The sequence below is a fragment of the Phyllostomus discolor genome, chromosome 5, assembly GCF_004126475.2.
Source record: "Phyllostomus discolor isolate MPI-MPIP mPhyDis1 chromosome 5, mPhyDis1.pri.v3, whole genome shotgun sequence".
In the NCBI taxonomy this organism is placed as follows: Eukaryota; Metazoa; Chordata; class Mammalia; order Chiroptera; family Phyllostomidae; genus Phyllostomus; species Phyllostomus discolor.
The window spans coordinates 31821812-31847371 of NC_040907.2; the positions used below are offsets into that span (position 1 = coordinate 31821812).

The 25560-nt window shown below is 43.6% G+C and overlaps 1 protein-coding gene and 1 pseudogene across 1 annotated transcript; one reads left to right on the forward strand and one right to left on the reverse strand.

Moving 5' to 3' along the window:
* Positions 1 to 1093: 1093 nt before the first annotated feature.
* Positions 1094 to 19560, forward strand: NSUN4 (NOP2/Sun RNA methyltransferase 4). Its single transcript, XM_028513041.2, has 6 exons — positions 1094 to 1416; positions 5338 to 5681; positions 10929 to 11083; positions 13054 to 13214; positions 17395 to 17519; positions 18130 to 19560. Exons 1-6 carry the CDS (start codon positions 1324 to 1326, stop codon positions 18404 to 18406), a joined length of 1155 nt encoding a protein of 384 aa, XP_028368842.1. The 5' UTR covers positions 1094 to 1323; the 3' UTR covers positions 18407 to 19560.
* On the reverse strand, positions 15633 to 16871 carry LOC114496165 (annotated as a pseudogene).
* Positions 19561 to 25560: the final 6000 nt, after the last annotated feature.

Below are 25560 nucleotides of genomic sequence, written 5' to 3' on the forward strand. Positions count from 1 at the left end.
TTCTCTATGAGTCTGTTTGTACTTTGTTAACTTATTTTGTTAATTAGATTCCATATATAAGTGAAGTCATATGTACTTATCTTTCTCTGATTGGCTTATTTCACTTAGCATAATGCTCTCCAGGTCCATCTATGCTGTTGCAAAGGATAAGATTTCCTTGTTTTTTTTTTTTTAATTGCTGAATAATATTATATTGTGGAAATGTATCACAGCTTTTTACCCACTCATCTAGTGGGCACTTGGGTTGCTTCCAAATCTTGCCTATTATAAATAATGCTGCAATGAACATGGGGGTGCATGTTTCTTACCTAGTGAAAATTATAAATTTGCAGGCTATAAGAAAATAAATACATATAAGATGTTAATAAGTTGTAAGAATAAAAGCAGGGTAAAAAGACAGCTATTGACTGGTGTGCTATATACTATTTTATATAGGGTCAGTCAGTCAGTAAATCCTGTAATTTCTCTCTTAATTATAAGTGGGATCTATCCTTTTCTCCCCACCTTCACTGCCACCACACTAATCCATACAATCATCTCCTTTCACCTACTCCCCTTCTACTCCCACCATCGGCTATCAGATGATCACTTTAAAAAACATTCATCAGTGGGAGTGAAGGGGGGGGATAGGACAACTGTAATAACATAATCAATAAAACATATTTTAAAAAATAAAATAAAAAACATTTATCATGTCCCTCCTTTCCCCTGGCTCCTTTAGATGGTGGGGTCGATTTCCCTATGGTGGACTCAAGTTTTGTGTAGCCCAAAGCTTACACAATTCGGGAGGCCCTCTTTAAGAAAAATAATACATTAGGTACTGGGCCTTGAAGGGAACAGTGCGAATGACATGTCTACAAACTTACGCTTTCATTAGCTTCACTATAAATCCATCTCTGCCTACACGTCGCCTTGGCTCATTTATCTCTGCCTTAGGATCTTTCTCCGTGCAATTCTTTTGCCTTCCTGGAAGCCTTTCTCGCCGCTATATGCCAAGTTAACCCAATATTTCTTCCAGCTCCTTTGGCCTCCCTGCCCCCCCCCCCCCCCAACTGGGGTAGGGACCTTTACGGAGGCTTTTCCTAAGCTCCAAGCATGCATCCGGAGCCTCCATTTTATGGTACGAATGGTTGCTCTTTTCCAGCATCCTCAAAAGAACCGTGGAGGGGCGAGGTTTGCACCTACGTAAGGATCAGCGGAGCCGGGTGAGGAGTTAGCCGTAAATCCCTCCCTCTTTCGTTCGGCCTGGCGCGCACCACCTCTGGAACCTAAGAGCCTCAGCGTTGTTGTTCCGGTCGGAATTACCGGGCAGCGCACGCTGACATGGCTGCGCTGGTAGTAAGGGGTGTTCAGGACTTGCTGAAGCGAGCGGATTTCGCGAAGATCCCGCGGAGACACCGATATAAGAAGAAATGGGTAAGGTCCAGCCTGGGGCCCAGGAGGGAACAGTCACAGTGGCCTCTGGCGGCCGCCCCTCGAGAAACTTCTCCGGGCCTCCCACTTCGCTCTCCACTCAAGTTCGCTACTCCCGCCCCTCTGGAACGCTTTTGGCCTCTTGTCCCCGCGCCTCAGGGGACGTCACGAGGCTTTTCTCTCTCAAGTCTGTGTCTTCAGCGCCTCTGTCAGCCCTTTATTTCGCCGTAAGTCTTAGACTCTTCCTCTAGTCCGGTCTGCATCCTCCTGACTCCGCCTCTCTATGTTACGTCATCTCCACCGCCCTCATTCTTCCAGTTACGTTACCGCCTCTAGTTCCCAGCTCGGGGTTATTTTCCCCTTGACCCCCTCTACTCCTTCCACTTCCCTTTCCCCCTTTTCCCTTCCCTCCCCCTCTTTCTTACCCTTCCCCCTCCCATACGACCTCTTCTCCTTTCCTTATGGAACTTTCAACCCGACCGCCCTCACCCCCCGGAAAATGCCAGAGCGACTTCCCCTTCCTTTTTGGGTCTCCGCTGCCCTCCGGGAAAGGATTCAACCCCTTCCTCACACTCGATCTGCCTCTGGCGCCCAGGAAAGGGTACAGCGACCACCCTGCCCATACCTCCGGCCCTTCCCCAAACCCGGGCAAAAGGTGCACCGACTCTCCCCATCCTCTGGCTTCTACCCGGTTCCCCAGTGACCCTTTTTCGGGGCTCACCTGTAACCCTGGTATTTCTTCCAAAACGGGCACACCCGGCTCCCTACCCAAACCGATTTCCTCCCCGCCCCCACAATCTCCTGTGCTCCGGGTGAGATGTCCTCTTGAACCCTGTTCTCCACTCTTCGGAAGGCAATACTGCCGCCAGTCTATCCGCTCGGGCTCGCCCCCTCCGAGCCCTTGCTTTGACAGGTCCAAACTTATGGGGTCACCCCGTCTCCATCCGCAGAGCCCTTACTGCAGCTTGCTGAGCCCCCCGAGAACACCACGTCCCTGTCGCCGAAGCCCTTATGTTGACCAGAACTCTTACCTACGTTACTGTGCTGAATACCCTTCAGCCCTGGTAACAAGCCCGGTCACCTACCTTCCCCTCACTCAGCGGCCCCTACAAACCAGCCCAGTGACCTCTCCTCTCCTTACTCGTGTCCGTTTGAAAACTGGTCCCACGATTTCACCTCCTCCTGCTCACCGGCCCACGGAATCTAGACCTGAAATTTCCCCATCCCTTTATCACAGGGTTTTGGAAATCTCACAGATTCCCCCTCGGTACCCTCCCTGTTTCTCAAGGAGAAGTTATAATGATCCTCCTCCTCCTTCAGCATTTTCTCCATCCACTGGCCAGTTTTACCAAGGCTATCTTAAGCCTCCAGACTCTTCTCAACCTAAACCACAGCTTGATCCACCCCTTGTGAAAAATTATTGTGACTCTCCACTTTCTTCTTGGGCAAATGCATCTGGCTGTTCTAGCTCACCTCAGGAAGGCTCCAATCATGATTCCCATCTTCCCCCAGAGGCCCACATATCTGCCCCTGGAAACCCTTATCGTGTCATCTGTTTACCCCCTGGGGTTACTGGTTCTTCTTGCTCATCCCAGGCCCAGGTTCCCAGGAAGCCTTGCTTTGAGTCGGTTTTCCCTTGGGAGACTGATGGGAGCTCTTACGTCTCTTCTGGTGCCACAAATTCTGGTCCCCCATATTCCCAGGAAACATCTTCTCCCCTGTCCTCTCACTGTCCCTATTCTGCCTTCTCTTTCCCTTCACCCACAGGTAATCAGTTCATATCTTCACCCGAGTCACCTCCTCGTAGAAGCTATAACGAACCCCCTCTCGTTATCCCAGTTTGCCCCCAAGTGAAGTGCCCCAAATCCCCAGAGTTAAAACAGCCATGTGCTCCCCACAGATGTTGCTCCCTTGACACCATTGCCCAGAACACTCCTGACCAGCCCAAGCCCCCTAAGTTCAGCACCTCTCCTCCACCTTCCTCCCACTCTTCTGGTCTCTCTGATCCTTCTTGTATGGTGACATCCACTACAACTTGTTCAAATTCCTACCCCCAAGAACTTCCCCAAGGGACTGTTTTACCTACTCTGGTCCCTAGAACCCTCAAAACTGTTATCCCCACTTCCCTTCCCATCCACCTTTCTTGTGATCCTGGTTTACCCAGTATTTATGCTCAGAACCATCCCCTAGGACCCCCTGTAGGAGCCCCTTGCAGTACTCATATATATTCTGTGGTTCCTCCTACCCCTGATCCCTTTCCACTTTCTGGTTCCACAGGTCCCCCTCAGTGTCATAACCAGTCCATGGTGCCCCCTTGTGGTACCCATGGCATTCCTAGGGGTCCACCGCAACCCCATTGTCAGCCTGTAGGACCTCCATGTTCTACCCACATCTATTCTTTTATCCCTTTGAGAACACCTTTTGACCCCTCAAGTTTACCCATTGTCCCCCGACCTCGGGGCCACTGTGATACTATGCCCTGTGGCCTTCATGTCTACTCTGTGGCTACTCAAGGCTCTCGTAAAGAGACACCCCAGATACCCTACAGCTGTCCATTGCCGTCATCCATCAGTTCCAGCTCTATCAATCCTAGCTGTGGCATTAATTCCAGCTGTAGTGTAACTGCTATTAGTGAAAGCCAGAGTAGTGACAACCAGAACAAGAATACCCTCCTAAGCAGAAGTCAGAGCCAGTGTGAAAATCTCCACCATCTTAGCAGAGGTTGTAGTAAAAGCAAGAGCCTTCATGGTAGCAGAAGTCAGAGCCGGAACAGGTGTCCTCATCAAAGCAAAAGTGGGAGCCGGAGTAATAGCCCCCACAAAAGCAAAAGAGAGGATCAGTGTGAGAGTCTCCAATATAGCAAATGTCAGGGCCAAAGCAAGAGTGTCCACCATAGCAGAAGTCAGAGTCGAAGCAAGAGTCCTCAACATGGCCAAAGGCAAGGTAAGAGCAAGAGCCCCGACCGTAGCAGGAACCGGATCAAGAATCCTCACCACTGCAAGAGCCGTGATTGGAGCAAGAGCCACGGTCGGAGCAAGAGCCCTTACCATAATCAGAAATGAGGGCTGGAACAAGAGTTCTGACCAAACCAGAAATCCAGACCAGGGCAAAATTCACAGGAACAAGACTGCCAGTAAGCGTCCTAGCTGTGGCAATCAGGACCAATGTGTAGACTCCTCAGCTGAGGTCTTCATTTTCCTGTTAATCTACTTTCATGCTCTTCAAGCCTGACTGGTATCCCTCTCTGCTACCCCCATAGCAGTCATCCTAGGAGTACCCATTTTGGTTCATACCTCAAGGTTTCTATGAGCTCTCCTTTTCCTATCTCCCTGAGGTCTGGAAACTCACCCAAAATGACCCTCCACCCTGTGATTACATTATGGTGTCCACCACTATATGAACTTTGGTAAGTTGCCCTCATCTCCATCAAATGTGGAGGGTTGATATTTTTTGTCTCCCACTGAACTATCTATTGTGATGCTCATAAGACAGGAGACATGAAAATGCTTTAGAAAAGTGGAAGAACTGTTCAGAAAGAGAGTCCTTTGTTTTAGCCTGAAACTTCCCCAAAGGCTTCCATTGTTTGTTCCAACTTTCTGTAGATTTTCCTCGAGTGCTTTTCTGAGCTCCCATTCTCTTAAGTTCCTGTTATTCCAAGGATTCAAGTGCCCCCTTTCTTCGTGGCCCCCACATGCTATCATGAGAGCTACAACTTCCTTTCTGTCACAGCCCTGAGATAGAAGACCAGCTCTTCACTACTTCTCTCTCCCACACTTCTGTGGCATGCAGAGGCAGGGTCCAAAGGCAGGAGTGAGCACTTACTGGATCCACGTTAGATTTAGAGATCTGAAGTATTGGTGGGGTTATGCTGTAGTGGATAGAGGCAAGACTGGAAGACCAATAATCCTGTTCTTTCCCTTTTAGGCTGCCACAGAACCCAAATTTCCTGCCACTCGACTGGCTCTGCAGAATTTTGACATGACCTATAGTGTGCAGTTTGGGGATCTTTGGCCATCAATCCGGGTCAGTCTTCTCTCAGAGCAGAAGTATGGTGCACTGGTCAATAATTTTGCTGCCTGTGATCATGTGAGTGCTGAACTAGAGCAACTATGTGCCAGGGACTTCGTGAATAAAGCTCACTCCCATGGGGAACTGGAGCCCGAGAGTGGCCAAATGGCTGCTCCATCCCCAGCTTCCTCGGCCTACAGTCCAAATCTTCGATGCTTCACTTTCACCAGAGGGAATGTCAGCCGTTTCCCTCCTGCCAGGTAGGATCTGGAGCCCTGGCTGGGGCTGTCCTGAGTGTCTGCTGGAAGTAGACAGGAAGAGACCCAGCTCTTGCCTTCTTTAATTGAGAATGCTAATAACATTGCTAATATTTACTGAGTGCTTATACATGCTAGCCATTTTTCTAAGTGCTGTACATATGTTATCTTCTTTTGTTCTGTTAACATCCCTCACAGGTAATATTATTCCTCTTCACATTTGAGGAAACTAAGCTTCAGAGAAGTTAAGGCCCTTGTTTACTTTAGGTCCCTTAGACAGTAAGTGGTACAGGTAGTATTTAGACTTAAGTAGTCTAACACTAGAACCTAGACTTTGAACCTATTCTGATCTGCCACCTCTTACTTGAGCATTTACTAACACTATCCAGTTAAAATGTGTGTTACTTACAACTGCTTTCTCATTTTCCCTCATATCCACCCATCAAATTGGGTAGGACAAGTAACCTCATGGTACTAAAGAAGTGGGACTTGCCTAGGAAATGGGGCTTGCCTAGGGGCACGGAATTAGTACAAGACCAGTAAAAAGAAAGTAAAACTTCTCGTCTTATGATTCAATACTCAGATGTATATGAAGTTGAATGAGAAAAGACTCTGTAAATCAAATGCTAAATATGTGCTTTACATAATGAGAAAAGGAGAGATCTAACAGCTAGTTATAGAATGTGGAACTGATGTTTGATGGATTGATTTGTTCAACAAATTTTTATTGTATACCAAATGCCAGCCATTCTTAAGTGCCTGGGTTACAGGTGCACAAGCCCTCATGGAGCTTACAGTTTAGTGAGGAAGACAGCTGTTAAAAAAACTATTCATCCTGGCTGGCGTAGCTCAGTGGATTGAGCGCAGGCTGCGAACCAAAGCATCGCAGGTTCAATTCCCAGTCAGGGCACATGCCTGGGTTGCAGGCCACGGCCCCCAGGAACCGCACATTGAAGTTTCTCTCTCACTCTTTCTCCCTCCCTTCCCTCTCTAAAAACAAATAAATAAAATCTTTAACAAAAAACAAAACAAAACAAAAAAACTATTCATGATTTTGTTAAGTACTGCAAAGGAAAATTGCAAAATGCTATGAAGTCTTACAATTAGGGGATATAACCTAGTCTTTTGAGGATGTGAAATTTAAGCTAAGACCTGAAAGCTGAGTAAGAGTTAAAGCTGGTGGTGTGAGGATGGGATGGGGGTAGGGGACTAAATATGAGGTTCCAGAAGCAGACAGAAGCCAGATTATAAAGGCATTAGAGGCCATATGGGATTTTAGACTTTTTCTCTAAGGGTAAGAGGTAACCCTGAAAGATTTTAAGCTATTTAAAAAATCTTTAAAGATATTTTATATTTTTAAAATATCATTCTGGCTGCTGTGTGGAAAACATATTGGAGAGGGGCAAGGCTAGAAATGGGCTAGAAATTTTTAGGAGGCTTCTGCAATAGTCCTAACAACTGGCTTGAAGGAAGCCTGTATGCCTAAGAATAGTAAGGGAAGAGGCTGGAAAAGTATATGGGGGCCATATGTGGGAATCTTGAATGCCAGGAGCTTGAAGGTTGGGGGAAGGGGATTTTTTTCTGGTGGCCCAGGGTTGTTTAAAAATAGCTGGAGTTGCCAGGGTTGGGTGGCTTCATACCATGTGCTCTTTAGTACATGTTGCTATAAATTGAGATCTGTTTTAGAAAGGGTTTCTGAGTAGGGGAAAGGCAATAATGCACAGTAGTTATAAGCATAGGCTTTGTAGTCAAGAAAACCTAGATTTGGATCCTGCCTTCATCACTTAGACATGTAGCATTGGATAATTGGGCCTTGCTTTCCTTATCTGCAAAATGATGGCAGTAATAGCTGACACTATAGTGTACTGTGTGTCAGCCACTGTTCTAAGCATTTGACTTACATTGATTTCTTTAATCCTTACTATAAAGCTATCTGGTGGGTACTGTCTTTACAGATGAGGATACTGAGGCAGAGAGAAGTTGAGTAATTTGCTGAGGTCACACAACTAATGGGCAACTGAGCTGTATTTGAGATCCAGGCAGACTGACTCTGGAATTTGGATTCTCCTGCCTGGTAGGGTTGTGGTGAGGATTAAATGAAATGATGCATGTAAAATACCTAGTATAAATACCTCCAATTTATCACTCATAAATACTGTATCTTACTATTGATATTAATCTCATTGAAGCAGTGTTTCAGGAAGATCATTTTAGTCACTGTGGGCAAAGGCAGATAGATTGGAGCAGGTTTCGGGACCAATTTGGAAGCATTGGCTTTAGGCAGAACCACGGAGTGAATAAGAACCATGTAGTTTCCTAAGTTGTCTGAGGTGCTTGCCTGCTACTCAGGAAAGACACCTTGAGAGTAGTTGGGGAAGCAACCCCTATATGTCTGGGATTTTTTTTTTCTTCTTGTCTTGTTGGGCTCCCTGTAAGTCAAGGGGATCTTAACCATTCAGGAATTCAAGGATATGTTTATTCAGGGAGTCCAGGAACCTCCTGAAATTGTCTGAAAAGTTGTGCTTTTTGAGCCCTGGCTGGCATAGCTCAGTGGATTGAGCACGGGCTGGGAACCAAAGTGTCCCAGGTTCGATTCCCAGCCAGGGTACATTCCTGGGTTGCAGGCCAGAACCCCCAGCAACAGCACATTGATGTTTCTCTCTCTCTCTCTCTCTCTCTCCTCTCTAAAAATAAATAAATAAAATCTTAAAAAAAAACCCAAAAACAACAAAAAAAACTGCCTGTGAACTAAAAAAAAAAAAAAAAAAAAAAAAAAAAGAAGTTAAGGCATGATGGCTCCAAGAGAAAGGAACTTGAGGAGAGTGGGCTTTGTGGGTCAGTGCTGACATGATAGCAGTTTAATGCTTTTCTTCTCATTCTCCTTTGTGAGGCATGAGGCACATAGTTTCACAGACAGTCCAAGCATGATTTAATTTTGAAAATATCCCCTCATAGCCTGAGCCCATTTCTAAATGCTGGAGGTGTCACAGCTTCACAACCAGAGATGCATCTCTTGTAGATGACCCACAGTGGTGCGATCTACGTCTTATGTTTTGTCATCTCTTTCTCCCAGAGCCTTCCTGTTAGGGCAGCAAGGAACAGGTTTCTGTCTCCTTAAGTCTGACTCCAGTGGCTCTCCATGGTGAGCTGTGTCTCAGGCAGGGGGATGGGAGATGGGGAATGGCTGTACCGCCAGTTGCCTTTTTTGGGGGGTCTGGCAATGAGGAGTCCTTCTGTGACCATTAGGTTCTTGTCTGTTGCCCCTCTCTCTACCATACCACTGCTGCCTCTCTTCATGCCTTGTTGGCTCTTGCTTGGACTCTTGTAAGAGCCTTCTCACTAGTATCTCTAAATTTGTTTTTTCTAGACCACCTAGCTTTCTAAAACTTCAGATCATATAATTTTCCTGGAACTTCTGGTATCTGCCTACAGATATTAACTCCTTAGTAAAGGGCTTAAGACCATTTCCAACCTGGCCTTTTATCTGCTTTCCAGCCTCAATCTTATCACCTTGTATTTATTTTTTATATAATTTCTTATTGATTGATTTGAGAGAGAGGAAGGGGGAGAGAAAAAGAAAGAGAGGGAGAGAGAGAGAGTTGTCTCACTTATTCATTCGTTGGTTGATTCTTGTATGTGCCATGACTGGGGATTGAACACACAACCTTTGCATATGAGGATGATGCTCTAACCAACCAAGCTACCTGGCTAGGGCCATGCGTCTTACATTTCTACCACACCAGATTATCACTATTTCTGGAAGAATCTATGAGTTTGCATGCTGCTCTTCCTTTGCTTCTTTTTTCTTCTGCTTGGAATGCTTCTCTTCATTTTTTCTTTAATTCTTTTTTATGTATTGTTATTTTTAATTTTTTTACTTTTTTATTGAATCTATTGGGGTGACATTGGTTAATAAAATTATATAGGTTTCAGGTGTACAATTCTATAATACATCATCTGTATATTGTATTGTGTATTTGCTACCCCAAGTCAAGTCTCCTATCCGTTTTTTTTTCTTTATTTTATTTTTTACATAATGAAGGCCTTTTCCTTCATCAGACCTGACTCAGGTCTCTGGCAGGCATAATTGGTAGCGCTCTTTTCTGAATCCACAAATGTTTGTATTTCAATATGTAACCCAATAAAACTGGATTCCTACTGTACGCCAGTCACTGTTTCAGGTGTTGGGGATGTTACGATGAAAAAATCAGGAAAAATCCCTGCCTCATTCTAAGAGGGAGAAGTAGAGGGGAAATACACACACACACACACACACACACACACACACACACACATATAAAATGAATAGTAAGTGCTTTACTATTTTTTTTGTAAGTGCTTTAAAGAAAAAAGAAAAATAATGCAAGATAGAGTGATAGAAGGTAATAAGAGTAGGTGGCTTCTATTTTTAGATAGTCAGGGAATGCCAATGCCTCTCTGAGGAGGTACTTCTGAGGAGAAGCCTGATGGAGTGAGGAAACAAATGAGGGATAGTTGGAGAAAGTATGGTAGGCAGAAGGTACAACAACCAAAAAAAAACCAAACAAAAAAACCAGCCTGAGACAGGAGCAGGCATGCTTAATTAAGGAATAGCAAAATGGCTAGTGGAGCTGGATTAGAGTGAATTGGTTTCCCTCTATATGTTTTAAAAGGATTACTCTGGCTGTGGCTGGTGTGTCAGTGGATTGAGCACTGGCCTGCAAAGGGAAAAGTCACTGGTTCCATTCCAGTGGTCAGGACAAATGCCTGGGTTTCAGGGCACGTCCCTAGTTGGGGGCTTAGGAGAAGCAACCAATCAATGTTTTTCTCCCTCCTTTCCCTTCTCCCTGAAAATAAATAAAATCTTAAAAAAAAAAGGCCCTGGCTTGGGTGGCTCAGTGGATTGAGTGCCGGCTTATGAAGCAAGAGGTCACTGGTTCTGTTCCAAGTCAGTGCACATGTCTGGGGGGTGAGGGCCAGGTCCTCAGTAGTGGGCGCACAAGAGGCAACCACACATTGATGTTTCTCTCCCTCTCTCCCTCACATCCCCTCTCTCTAAAAATAAATACATAAAATCTTTTAAAAAAAAGGATTACTCTGACTATAGTGTAGGTGAATGGGCGAGTGAGTAAATAAATGAATGTGGGTCTGAGAAATGAGTTTTTGCTGAGTAGAGCTCAGTAGGCCCTGAGTAGGCCATGGACTTGGTGACCTTGACTCTCAGAGGGTCTTCTGACTTGGAATCTGATGATAAGGTGTTCTCTCTTCTAGGCTTGGCAGCCTGGGTGTCATGGACTACTACCTGATGGATGCTGCCTCCTTGCTGCCTGTCCTGGCCCTTGGCCTGCAGCCTGGAGACACAGTGCTTGACCTATGTGCAGCCCCTGGGGGAAAGACACTAGCATTGCTTCAGACTGGCTGTTGCCGTAAGTCAGAGTGCTGGTGTTTGGGGTGGGGATGGCTTCCTACCTCACTCAATCAGGGACACACTGAATATGATGAGTTCTCTGGTCCCAAGGTTGGAGTGGAGACAGTGCTTGCTTACTAAACTGGTATATTTTTTCTATTGGTGATTATTTCCTCTATTTCTCTGTCACTTGCCCAAGGAAGATTGCTGAGCAGAGTAAGGTCTTGGAAGGCAGATTAAAGTAGCACCCTGGTCAATCTACCACATGATACTTTCACTCTTTTTCATCTGTTTACTTTGTCTCTAAGATTAAGTTCCATTTCCTTAGTCTGCCAGCTAAAGCAATAAAATCTGGCTGCAGGGACCCTTTATAGCTTTATATGTTATTCTTCCCGAGGCTTTATGTGCTTCAGCCATAGCCTGCTACTCTCTATTGCCCAAATTAGCCTCCCCCTTTTTTTCCTCGTTTGTTTTCTCTGGAATATTCCTACCCAATCACAGCTGGCTTGTTTACATCCTTTTAACTTCCAAGCCTTAGCTCAAGAGTGCCACCTCCTGGAAGCCTTCCTTTATGATCTCTACTGACCAGTTGAGAAATGAGCCTGTCTCCTTTGTGCCCAACCATGGGCATCAATCACTCTTGCAATTGTTAGCACATTATTAGCCTTTCATCAGATCTCTACTGGGTATGCATCTTCTCCCTCTTCAAGATTGTGAATTCCTTGAGGACAGGCCCAAGGCTTACCATTTTAGTAGTATAGTCCCTCCCTCTTATTTTCTGGAGGGGGAAGTTGAGCCTTGGAGAGATTAAGTAACTTAAATCTCTTATGTAAGTTGAAGGTAGAGCCAGAACTGGACCCAAATTCTCTGTTTCAGTTCATATCTAACTGCAAATTCCTCTTGAATGTAGAGTCTAATTTTTACTTCCTTGAGTGTCCTCAAAACCTGGGATCATATTTCTTTGGGAACACTAAACTGGCTTATAGTAGCGATCATTCCCACTAAATAAGGCATGTACTGTGTAGTTTTTGACCACACTTCCCACCTCCATTTTGCTTCTTGACTCTAAGGCCAGGTATCAATTGCCATTTACCATGAAGCTTGCAGTAATATTTTTTTGATTGTAGACCTAAGAGCAAAGTGAAATATTTCTTGAACTTGTGTCTGTTACAAAAGGGAAAATGAAAGATAGATGGTGAATTAGTAAGGATTAGATTTTCACTATATACAATAAAAAGCTCAAATAACTGGCTTAAAGATGAAAAGCTTCGCCCTCGCTAGTGTAGCTCAGTGGATTGAGCACGGGCTGCGAACCAAAGCATCGCAGGTTCAATTCCCAGTCAGGGCACATGCCTGGGCTGCAGACCATGGCCCCCAGCAACTGCAGATTGAAGTTTCTCTCTCTCTCTTTCTCCCTCCCTTCCCTCTCTAAAAATAAATAAATAAAATGTTAAAAAAAAAGATGAAAAGCTTCTTTCTTTCTTACATGAAAGGAACTGGGATATAAGCAGTGAGGGCTGGTATGGAGCCTCCACAATCGTCAGGGACTTGGGCGCTTTCTTTTCTTTTTGCAACCTTTGCTTGTGGGGTGTTTCACTAGGCCATGGCCTCTGAAATTTCTTTATTTCCACAGGCATAAAGTGTCTGTACTACCCAAAGCCATCTATAAATTCATTGCAATCCCTATCAAGATTCCAATGGCATTTTAAATTTATTTTTTATTTTTAAAAAGATTTTATTTATTTATTTTTAGAGAGAGGGGAGGGGAGGGAGAAAGAGGGAAGGGAGAGATGTTGACCAGTTGCCTTTCTCATGCCCCCAGCTGGGGTCCTGGCCTGCAACCCAGGCATGTGCCCTGACTGGGAATCGAACCAGTGACCTTTCAGTTTGCAGATCGGCATTCAGTCCACTGAGCCACACCAGCTAGGGCCTGATGGCATTTTTTTTTACAGAAGTAAGGAAACAATCCTAAAACTTATATTTCCACAGGCAATCTTGCTGCCAATGATCTCTCCACTTCCCGAACAGGCAGACTTCAGAAGGTCCTTCACAGCTATGTACCTCAAGATATTAGAGATAAGAGTCGAGTTCGAGTCACCTCATTGGATGGCAGGAAGTGGGGAGAACTGGAGGGGGACACCTATGATCGGGTGAGTGATTCCTGGCCTGGGACATCCAGCCAGGCAAGTCTGTCCTTCTCCTGACTCCAGGCACTGAGGCAGTAGGATTAAGCTACATGTTTGAACATGTGGCGCTCTTTCTGGCCCTGGCCAGCTCTCCATGGAGATTTGGAGAAAACAGTCATCTGCAGAAATGTCAGTTTAGCTTGGATGACTGGCTACTACTATCTTCACTAGAGATAGCAGCAAAAAGAGTTTGAGTCTGAGTATAAAAAAAGTTTGTTAGGCTTATTTTATTTCTCAACTTAATTTGTTGCTTAATTTGTTCCTCATTTATTTTAATGATATGAATAAACTATTTTTGAGTATTAGTATTCAAAATAATATTTAAATTGGTACAAAATTCAGAAGGCACAAAATGGTATCTGGTGAAAAGTACATTTCCTTTTTATTCCTGTTTCACAACCATCTACCTCCTTTTTCTACAGATGACCATTGCTTATATTTTCTTCTTTATCCTTGAAAATATATTCTTCATGTATATACAAATATAAATGTGTGTGTATTAAAAAATAGGAATGGTAGTATATTATACTCACTACTCTGAATTTGTTTTTTTTCCACTTAATAATGTACCCTGAGATTCAGTCCTTTTTAGTTTTATGTTTTTGAAGTATAACTGCTAGATAACAGTTATATGCATTTAAGATTAAATCACTCACTGTGGAGGTTAAATCAGTTTCAATTCTGCTAATGAATAAGAGTACCATTTCCTCATATTCTGCCACCGTTGTGTTGTTGGAGTTTTTGTTTTTTTGTCAAACTGATAGCATCTAATTTACATTCTATTATTATGAATAATGTTGAAAGTAATTTCATATTTTAAAGTTATTTGTATTTTAATTAGCTCATTCTACAAATATTTATTGAAAACATGTACTTCTAAAAAAGAAAAACCTTTATACAAAAAAATATACTTCTAAAGATATAAAAATATATAGCTGTTGTTTTTGTGTTGTCATCTGACTCATTTACCTAATCTGTTCTCATTGGCCTGCCTCACCTACTCTAAGAAATTGAAAGAAAGACCAAGGTGTATATCCTTGGATTATTGTGAGAGACCTGCTTCTTCCTACTTGGGTAGAAATCCCCTATTCGGCTTTTTTGATAGGGAGGCAGCAGAACACAGGGAGAGTGTATGACTCCTGCCATCAGGCTAACCTGTTTACCGCATGTATCACAGGGCGGCCACACATTCATCTTGGGAATGCTTGTTGATATTGCTGAACTTCAGCCTCTTCATTTGTAAGATAGGGAACACCACTATGTACTGTTGTTATGAGGATTCAGTGAGAGTATTCAGGGAAAGTCCTTAGCACTGGACCTGGCCATGAAGATTAGGCAGATAGTAGCCATTGTTATTCACACATTGTTCTCACATGCTTCCATTGATGGGACTCACTAAGGTTCTGTGATTGCACACCTCTGATATTAGAAAGTTCTTCCTATTGAATTAAAATCTGTAGATTGTATGGTATATGGTTGACTACTAGGATTCTCGAGTCAAACTGTTGGATTGGCATCCTGGCTCCATCACTTACCAGCAAGTTACCAGGAGAAATTTGGGCAAGTTAACCTTTCAGTTAAACTTCAGCTCCTTCATCTTTTATATGATGGTGTTAACCTTTCAGTTAAACTTCATCTAATATGATGATGATAATATTAGTGCCTACTTCATAAGTGAAGATTAAATAAGAATGCATTTAACACAGTTTCTGGCATAGAAAGTACTTGATAATATTGTCATTGTCAAAATTCTTTTTTAAAAAAAGATTTTATTTATTTTTAGACAGAAGGGTAGGGAGGGAGAAAGAGAGGGAGAGAAACATCAATGTGTGGTTGCCTCTCACCTGCCCCCTACTGGGGACTTGGCCCGAAACCCAGGCACTAACCCTAGAGTGGGAATCAAACTCCCGACCCTTTGATTTGCAGACTGGCACTCAACCACTGAACCACACCAGCCAGAGCACAGCATTATTTCTTTTATTCTGTAGGTTCTGTGTCAACTTATGCAGCTTAGGACTACATCAAAATATTGAACATTTGAGTTGTTAATTTACTTGGAGTTTCTGTTTAACTAAAAATTCATACATCTTAGATGATTTTACTTTTTTGAAATATAAATATAGGACAGTTAAAATATTTTTTTGTTTTTGTTTCTAGTGCCTAGCCCAAATTAGGCTCTTAGTAAATGAATGATTTTACATTTCTTTAAAAAAAGTAATTTAAGACCTTTATTAACAGGTGCTTGCAGTTTGTTGACTTTTTTGAAAAAATCAAGTTGTAAACTTTTATTACAAATTAAAAATGAGGTTCTTAAAAATCTCAACTTGACCAGATATGAAATAATTTAAAAACCTTTAAAGGTGTATTGAGAAAACAGGCTTATTTAAAAAAACAAAAACAAAAAACATGTTTGTCATTATATCTTTAGATAAAAATAATAAAAACCCAGTGCTGCATAGATAAGGCAGATAGTTCTAGTCATCTGGTCAACGGGCAAAAAACAAGCACTTAAGGTCTTCAGCTCCAATCTTTTGTTCATTTCTTATTGCTGGAATTTCATATTCATTTCTTCTTGTTGGATGGCTAAGCTGAAGATGGTAGAGATGGTAAGCCAGCATTTACTCAGCCCCACCCTGCTCAGCCTCAGGAACTGATGAATTCTGATCTGGTGGATCGGCTGCTTTTTGTCTCTTTGCCACCTTGTGTTTTAGGGTTTTCTGGGTGTCTGTGTTGGTAATTGAAGTTGTGGTGGTACAGACGTTGAGGTGGCTGCTGACCTTAGGTTTCATATCCTTGATTTTCCTTATCTTGTTCATTGACGTCCTCTCCAGGCTGCCTTTGGCAAGGAAGGCCCCTGCGAAATCATGGTCTGTAGCCCCGATACATATTGTGTCTCACTGGTCTACCTTGTTCTCCAGCGCCCTGGTTATCAGCACCTTCATCACTTCTCCCTGCACAGGAGGGCTGGAATATTGTGGCCCACGCCCATAGGGTCTCCTCATGTAGTAAGGTGGGAACGATTTCCTGCAGTAGGGCCAGTGCTGTTGGGCCTGGCCCTCAGGAGCACTCGCTGATCCCTCATTCTTTCCTCCACTCTTACTCTTTTGGTAATTCCATTGGTAATTGTGTGGAGGACCCCTACGACGTGGATAGCGTCTGTAATGGTTACGGTCTGCTGTGTATTTACTGCCTTGCCCTGGAGCTCCACCAGGGCCTGTAAAGTATGCTGTCTCTGCACCCTTTTCTCCTTCAGCAACATCAAACGGCACAGTCTCTCCATCTCCTACACTGCAAAGGTACTTCCTGGGGTTATTCTTCTTTATGGCAGTCTGGTGTCCAAATACATCTTTCTTGGTGTCATTCCTGTTTACGAAACCATATCCGTTTCTTGCATTTGAACCATTTTACTGTTCTCAAAACCTTTGTTGCAGTGACTTTCTTGTCCCAGATGGCAGGCGCCACCGATGTGAGGCTGCCTGGGCCACCGCTCCCTGTGCCGCTGCCCACGGTGCTGGCAGCAGCACTGAGGGTGGGGGCGGCAGGCAGCTTCTGGATCTCGGCCTCGCTGCTCCTGGTGTGGTAATGGTGACTGAGGCTGGCTGCGGCGGTGGGGCTGGCTGCTCAGGGCAATCTGGGGTCCGCTCTCCGTTCCCACTACCGATGGAACTCCAATTTTACATTTCTTACTTTAAAACTTTTCCATATTGGATATGACATTGTCTTAGCATAGATATTTTAAATCCTGATCCTGTTTTTCAGTTTATTACCTACTCTTTGGGCATGGTATGACCTGTAAATTAGATGTTTTTATTCAAATAGCCAAGGACCAAACCAAGGACAGAGCTTTGAAGCACAGAAGACTTCTTCCTAGGTTGATATCAATTATTTAATTATAGTTCTTCATGTGTTAGTTTTAGTTTTCGACCAGCCATGAATATCCCTACACATACTATTTTCCCACTCATTATTTCACAGTTGTCTACCAGGTTCAGGTGAGCAACTTTGTCAGGTACTCTATAATGGAGGGATGGGCAGAGGGACCTCTCTGTAGAACCCCCAGGTCAGGGGCCTAAAACAGCCCTGGCCTCAGGAAGAGGAGCCTGGAAAGAGCTCTGATACTTTACCCTTTAACACTTCTGTGCAGGTGCTGGTGGATGTACCCTGTACCACAGACCGCCACTCCCTTCATGAGGAGGAGAACAACATTTTTCAGCGGTCGAGGAAGAAGGAGCGGCAGATGTTACCTATGCTGCAGGTGCAGCTTCTTGCGTGAGTGATAGATTCACAAAAACCCAGAACTTTATTCCAGAGTGCTCTGGGGGTCTGGTCACCTGGGGGACTGGAAGCTCTTGCCAAGACCATTACCCATAGAAGGGTCTTCTGGCTGAGGATCTGCCTGGATGAGACAAACATCATGGGATGCTCCTTCTCTGGAACATAAAAACCCTGTGTGGTAAGACATTCACAGAAGGGTGGGCTGCACAGATTTACTTATGTTCACTTACTTGCATGCTCGTCCCAGTCCCAGTAAGTAGCACAAGTTTGAAAAATAGTTGCTGAGGTCAAGGTTCTATAGGGCTGGGGTAAGAACTCAATCCATAGGGTTGAGCATCAACCCTAGGATTCAGGGTTTGGTTCGAAACTATTGCCAGAGCTCAGGGGATCATTTTGAGGAGGCTTCTAAGGAGAGCCCATGGAGTAAAGTTGGGTTGCTCTTTGCCTTGAGAATGACTTTTCATTGTGGAAGGGACTTCAAAGGTTGTCAATACAGCTACCCATCCCACAATAGAGACTTTCATGTTATGTTTCCAGTTCCTTTGTTACCCTCTTACTTCTGGGAAACCCACTAGTCACTGTTTCTGTCCCTTTCTGGTTTCAGGGCTGGACTCCTTGCCACCAAACCCGGAGGCTACGTTGTTTATTCTACCTGCTCACTCTCACACTTACAGAATGAGTATGTGGTGCAAGGCACCATCGAACTCCTGACCAATCAATATAGCATCGAAGTTCGTGTGGAAGACCTGACTCACTTCCGAAAGCTTTTCATGGACACATTCTCTTTTTTCCCATCCTGCCAGGTTGGGGAGCTGGTAATCCCAAACCTCATGGCCAATTTTGGGCCTATGTACTTTTGCAAAATGTGTAGACTGAAATAGCATCACCGTGTTCCTGAAACCCTGGTGTAGGAGACAAATGGTGTACTCCCATGGCAGGACCAGAAACTGAGACCAGTGGCAAAGATGATCTCTGGGTCCTATCTCCAAGCTGTCCAAGTCTTTCTATAGATAGTTTTTAGCACTAGGAAGTAGGAGTTTTTCTGTCCTGCTATCCAAGTGTGGAGCATTAGCAAGTTTCTAACTCACTTATTACACCCTGCTCCCTTCTTCCCATCTCTAAGCTTGTACTAAAGTTTCCTGCCCAATTAGGGGCTTAGAAGAAGGAGACAATGAGCAGGCCCACACTTTAAACTGTAAACTTGGGAAGAAGCATTTAGCCAATAAAATTGTCAAAGCTCCATAGAACTAAGGCTGTGGTTGGGGGCCTCATATTAGCCCAGGTACTGTTCTACTTGTACCAGCTACTGCTACTGAGCACTAACTCCCAGGTGCCCAATGCCCGGGACCTCAGCCTGGTTTTCAGAGCCCCTCTTACACTTAAGGTGAGTTTTGCATGATCAGTCTTGAGTCATCTGATGGGCCCAAACAAGGCTACCTAGTTACTCCATATGGCTTATGATCTAATTTAAGGAACAAGTAACTAAAAATGTTAAGCCATTGCATAATAATCTGCTTACTTACATTGAGAAAGCTCTCCTGAGCCAAGTAATTCCAGCTATTCCTACTGTCATCAACAGTACTGCTGCCCATTGTAGCTGGGGAAGCTGCTCTGCCACAGGGCTGTGATGTTCTTTTGTGTGTTTCTTTATTGTTTATTCCTCTAGCTCCTATGACAGGTAGTCAGGGAGCTGCAGGAGATGTAGCATTTGGGGTTGTGGAGGATAATGAGGCTTCATCCTTGGGAATGGCAGCTCCCCTTCTTTGCTTTCTGAGCACCTAGGAATCTCCTAATGTCTTGATTTATTCTGTTTTTTGTTTTGTTTTGTTTCCTTTTTCCTGGGCTGTGACCGAGCGCTGCTGGCAGTTGTTTGGCACATGCCAAATCACCCAAACCTCTTCCTCTAGCATTGTAAGGCCTCACCTCACATAGTGTGGGTTTGGGAGAAACATTACATCATTTACTATTTGCATGCTAATTATGTTGTTTTTGTAACTATAGAAGGGATATTAAAAATTGCTTGTGGTCACTTGCAGATACTGCTGTTTTTATTAATTTTTTTTTTCTGAAAGACTGGTCCTTGTGCAGAAAAAGGTGCATAATTTAAGAATACTGATATTCTTGGCTCTTCCTACTTGCCTTATCCCTTCTCTTTCTCTTCTGTCTCCTCCTTTGTTCTTTATGCCCTTCCTGCTAATTTTTGTTTGGGTATTAGAGGTGTCAACTGAGAAGGATTTTAGATGAGGTTAAGCCTTCTCCTTTCTTGGGATTTGCATTATAACAGGTCCGTGGAACACCTTCCAGATTCAAAATCCTAGTGAAGCTAGTAAGATGGAGCTCCAGGGGGTAGGAACATAATTAGCTTCTTGTGTAGTATGTGCTTTCTTCCTGCTGTTTACTCCAGTGCTTGGGCTTCTGCCTTTGGCCTCATGGGTATGCAGGCTGGTGCTAATCATGTACTCAGCAGTGATAATCCAAGGGGAGAGGGTCTCCTGCTTCTAGGGTCCCAGTCTCACTGGGGACAGACAGACCCAGGTTAAAAAAGCAGAGTAGTACTTTGAAAAAAGTTTATCTCCTGTAGTTTAATATTTGCCTACTCTACAACCCAGTTATTCCAATACTTGGGATAAATCCAAGAGAAATTCATATATGTACAGCAGGAGATATGTGTAAGAATGTTCATAGAGCAGCCCTGGTCTCAGAAGCAAACCCAAATGCCCATGAGCAAGAGTGAATAAATAAACTGGAGTTCACACAACGGAATATTATACAGCTGTCAAAACAAATGAACTCCAGTGACACATAACAATATGGATGAATCTTAGCAATAAAATGTAAAAAATTTTAGTCACAAAAAATTAAATGTAACATTATGCCCTTAAACTATTTACATAAAATATAATTGATTGATTTTAAATGTGCTGCTTAATGACTTTTGGTAATTGTGTATAACAGTGTAACTACCATCACCATCAAAATATAGAAAATAATTTCTTTTCCTAAAAACTTACCTTGTGCTCCTTTACATTGAATCCCCTTCTACCATTTCTGGTCCCAGGTAATCACTGATCTGCTTTCTATCACTATAGTTTCACCTTTGTTACTGGACTGAAGGGGTCCAATTTTCCTGCACACAGCAAAGCCCAATAAGACACGAACAGGAGTTTGTAGCCAAGAAAGTAAGGCCCTATTAAGGAGATGACGCCATGACTGAAGTCAGAGGTAGCTCATGCTCAAAGACCTGGCTCCCTAATAGCTTCTAAGGGGTGGGTTATATAGGGGGAAGATCATTAAGCATGGTGACTAAGGGCATTAGGCACATGGTCAGGGTCATGGTCTACTGATTGGTCAACGCTAAGGTAGGAAGTAGTTGATCATTACATCTGGCCCTGACATCAGCCATGGCAAGGCATTGCTTCATCTGGTTTCTCAAGGATGTGGCCAGGGCGGCGGGGTGTTGTTCTGGAGTTGAAACACAACCGAGGACTAGGTGTTCTCTCTAGTTTCACCAGAATTCTCTCTGTGGTCAAAAGATGCTGCTGACCAGAACCCCATTGTCCTGAGGGGCTTAATGATTAAGTAAAGGAGAGGGGAGGTGGGTGAGTCAGGGCACTAGGTGAGGCCAGTTTGAGTCAAAGGAAAAAAATAAAAATAAATGGGCAGATTAAAGAAAATAAGGTTCCTGCGTGGTTACACCTATTGTAGGATTTTATATTGTAGAAGATAGAGAGTTGATTTACAGCTGCATTGCAAAACTCTCTTTATCTGGACATCTGGACTGGCCTAACTGGTTACATGTGTCTAGGTTGATTACGTGGCCAGAGTAGCATAAAGCCCACCTGGGAACTTCTAATTTGAGCTCTCCTAAAGCCAAGAATCACAGATCAGTGATTCAATTAAAAAATAGAGTATTTTACGTCATGTCCTTGCCTAAAACTTGGCATTGTAAGTTTTCAGCTTTATTCTACGAGGTGTTTCTTGGTGTCTCATTGTGGTTTTAATTTCCATTTCTCTGATGACTAGTGATGTTATCAAGTTAAATACGACCAAAATTGGAAAATATTTTTAAAGAACATATATGCAGTAAAACTATGTAAAAAGGGAAAAAAATGACCTCATGTGGGGAATCATAATGGTTCCCTCAGGTAGGGGGATAGGATGGTCTGGAAGGAACATATAGTTAGATTAGGTTATTGTGAAGGCTCTGCTTTCATATTCAGTACTTATTATATTATCAAAACAACTAAAATAGTAAAAACCTATGTATAAAAGTGTATTATGCAGGATGAAGGTGATAAAAGAATGTCATGAAAAAAGGTTATGCTTAATCCAATTTTGTGCACCTGATGTCAAAAAAAAAAGAGGTGGAAGAGATCCAGCTCTGCAGAGGATAATAGAGCCAAATGTGAAGGGGCCCCATCTAGAGACTGGGAAGCTTAGCAAAGTTGCCTCAGTCTTGCTCGTGAGTTCCTCTTTTGTTGTGACATACAGTTGCCCATCCTTAACAGAAGACCAGCCATGGGCCACAGTAGAGAGATAGCTTGGGTCTGTGGTTTTCATTTTTGGGGAGTCACAAGTATGATTGACAGACTCGTGAAAGCTTTGGTCCTTTCTCAGGATAGTCCACCCACAAAACACCACATTTTACACATAATCTCAGGGGATGGGGCACTCCTTAAGGTCCACCTGTATGTAAAACCTCAAGTTAAAAACTTGGATTAGAAGGTCTCAGAATTTCAGGATCTTCAGTGGAAGGCAAGGGGGGCAAGCAGAGCCCCAGCAGCCAACTGAAGTCACCCATTATCTCCCCCTGCCAAACGTTATCCCTTCTGCCTTCCTCATTTCCAAACACAGTACCACCATCACCCTGCTGCTGAAGCCAGAAACTGCAGTTACCCTCTTTGCCTAATTAACAATAGCAGTGACAGTAATCCCTGTTGCATATTGAAGACTTCCCTGAGCCAGGCCCATTCTAAGCATTGTTTTATAGGCATTGTATAGTTTCTTATCCTCACAAAAATCCCCCTTGAGAGATGGGTACTCTTTTTGGTTCTATTTTCTAGATAAGGATAGGACTGGCACTTAAGTAACTTTGAAAAAATCACAATCTGAAATTTCTTTCTCGAAATATCTCTCATATCTTAGGACAGGCCTCACTTTTCACTGAACAATGACAATAGCCTCAAAACTGGTTTCTCCAAATCCTTCCATTTTCTCCCATATTCTTGAGCCACCCCTTACCTGTTGTATGGTAGCTGACCACAATTCTTTGCACCCTGTCCCAATGCAACAAGACCTTGCCATTTCCCTCATTGAGAAACAGAGCTAATTTCCCCACCCTTAAATCTGGGCTGACTTTATGATTTGCTTTGACCAGTTAAATGTTCCTGGTTGCTTGTTTGGAAACACACCAACCACACCTCACCTTAAGTTGTTTTCTTCAACCTGTTTCAGCCCAGGCACTTTTTGGATATGTTGTACACAAAATGTTAGGTTTTCTCTATTTATTTGAGACTGTGGGGTAAGTTTCTTCACCATTCTACACCTGAATTTCCTCATCTTTAAAATGGGAATTTTGTGTTACCTCATTGGTTATTAAATGAGAATTAAATGAGTTAATGTCTGTAAAGTGTTTAGAACAACACCTGACATAGCACGAGCTACATAAAAACAAAATAATAAAATGGTGTGACTAAAAATGAGCCATAGTAATAGCAACTTTATTAGGGCAACATTTTTATTTTGATCCTGAGAGGCACTTATTTTTCACTTGGATCTGGTGACATTAGTACGGGTGTGGAGTCAGCTTGTGTGCCATAAGCTCTTCTCTCCAAAAAGGTGTAGGAGACAACATCTTACAGGTGGCAAACCAATTATTGAAAACTGATGTGCAGAAAAACACATGCTTCCCTTCTTGAGAAGCACTGGTAGGATATTATTATATACTTACCTCATATTTCACAGAATATATTCTTGGTAAGTTGTATATAAAACAAATCCTACCATATATGTACATTATATATTTAAAAAATATTTTTAATCCTCACCTGAGGATATGTTTATTTTTTGGAGAGGAAGAGGAGAGAGAGAGAAACAAACATTGATGTGAGAGAGAAGCATTGATTGGTTGCCTCCTGTACACACCCCACCCAGGGATCGAACCCACAACCTAGATATGTGCCCTGACCTGGGGATCGAACCTGCAACCTTTCGGTGTAGGAGACAATTCTCCAGCTAACTGAGCCACCCAGCCAGGGCATATCTCTGTTATTTAAGGAACTCATCTGGGGAATCATTGGGCAAAATGAAGATGGCTTTTGTAAAGCAAATCAGTATCTCTCTGAGGGGCATTCAAATTTTGACATGAGAGGGACTGAATTTCTTTGTGTCTAAATCTACCTGCCATGGGTAGATTTCCCTCAGAGGACTCTGGTCCTCTCTCTCTCCAGTTAAATTTAGTGGAACCAATGGTTTGCAAGTTCTAAGCTTAAGTCTTAAGAGGCCTTGCAACTTCTACTCTCACCTTGGAACTCTTTGTTTATTATTCTCTGAGTTTGTCAGTTTGACTGGTGGTTCTACTGAGTTCAGCTGGATTTGGCTAGGTTCACTGATGTATCTGCAATCAGGTGGCTCTGCTCAGCTTGGCTGGGCCCTCTCACCCATGTAAGGAAGAGTCTGAGCAGGGACAACTGGGCTGGGTAGGTTCCACTCTGCCTGGCCCCATCCTCAGGCAGCATAGCTTAGACTTGTTCTCATGGCTGAGGCAGGGTTCCAGAGGCAGTTTTCCAGAAGAGAAAGAGAAAACAATTCTCTTACAGCCTAGGCTCAGAACTAGCACAACATTCCTTGTACTGCATTCTACTAGTTAAAGCAAGTCACAGTGTTCAGCCCACATTTACAGGGGTGGGAAAATAGACTATACCTTCTGAAGTGAGAAGCTACAAGTTACTGTTTTTAAAACTATGTTTATTGATTTTAGAGAGAGAGGAAGGGAGAGAGAGAAACATTGACTGGTTCCCTCCTATACATGCCCTGATCGGGGATCAGACCCACAACTCTGCTGTATGGGATGATGCTCCAATCAACTGAGCCACACTGGCAAGGGCCAAAATTATTTTGCAAAGAGCACAGATACAGGAAGAGGTGGAGTACTGGGATCATTTCTAGAATTAACTTACCACAGGAGACAAACTCTCCCCTAACTCAGAGGCAGTAGGTGGCCTCTGAGGTGGCAGTGGGGCTTAGACAACTGGGGTCAAAGACCTGACAGTGCTTTGGAAATTACAAAGCGCCCCACGTAGAGTGGTTCTGAGTGTGGTGTCCTGCCTCACCTGTGGGACTGTGAGTTCCTTGGAGCAGCGCTGTGCCTCCCTCCTGACTGCCCTTTCAGTACTAAGGAGAGGCTTACAGAAGTGAAAGGAAAAGAGAAGCAGGGCAGTTAATAAGAACAGAAGCACACACACTGTTGTTCTCTTGTCCCCAGAACAAAGACAGACTTCAAACCCTCTGGAATCTGAGAAGCTCCCTTCTGCAAGTTTTCCTCTCACTCCTTACAGCCCTGCCCCCACTTCCAAGGGAACTTGGCAAGGTAGTACCTGTCTTTCCATTTGAGAGCACATTAGGATGACTTGCTCAGAGTCACCAGCCAATGTGGGAGGACCCCATCCTGCTCAAGGAATCCACCAGGCCTGCTTGAGGGGCCTTACCCTCACCACTGTGTGCAGGTACGTGCTGTTTGGGCTCATGGTAGCCTGCGGTATTGACTTACAGATGCTTTCCTGATAATGCAGGAGCCCTGGAAAGCCATTCCTACTGGATTCTTGTATTATCCTGCTTCTCCATAGCCTCTGCCTCCAGCTTGCCTCTCCCAATCCTCCCCATTGCCTTCCCCAAAACACTGGTAGAATTGCATCACATCTCTGATTAAAATAGTGAGCTTATGTTTATTGAAACTTATTATGGTCCAGGTGCTGTTCCAAGCTTTTAAAAATCTTTACAATTCTCTGAGGTAGTCACTATTTTTAGCCCCCATTTT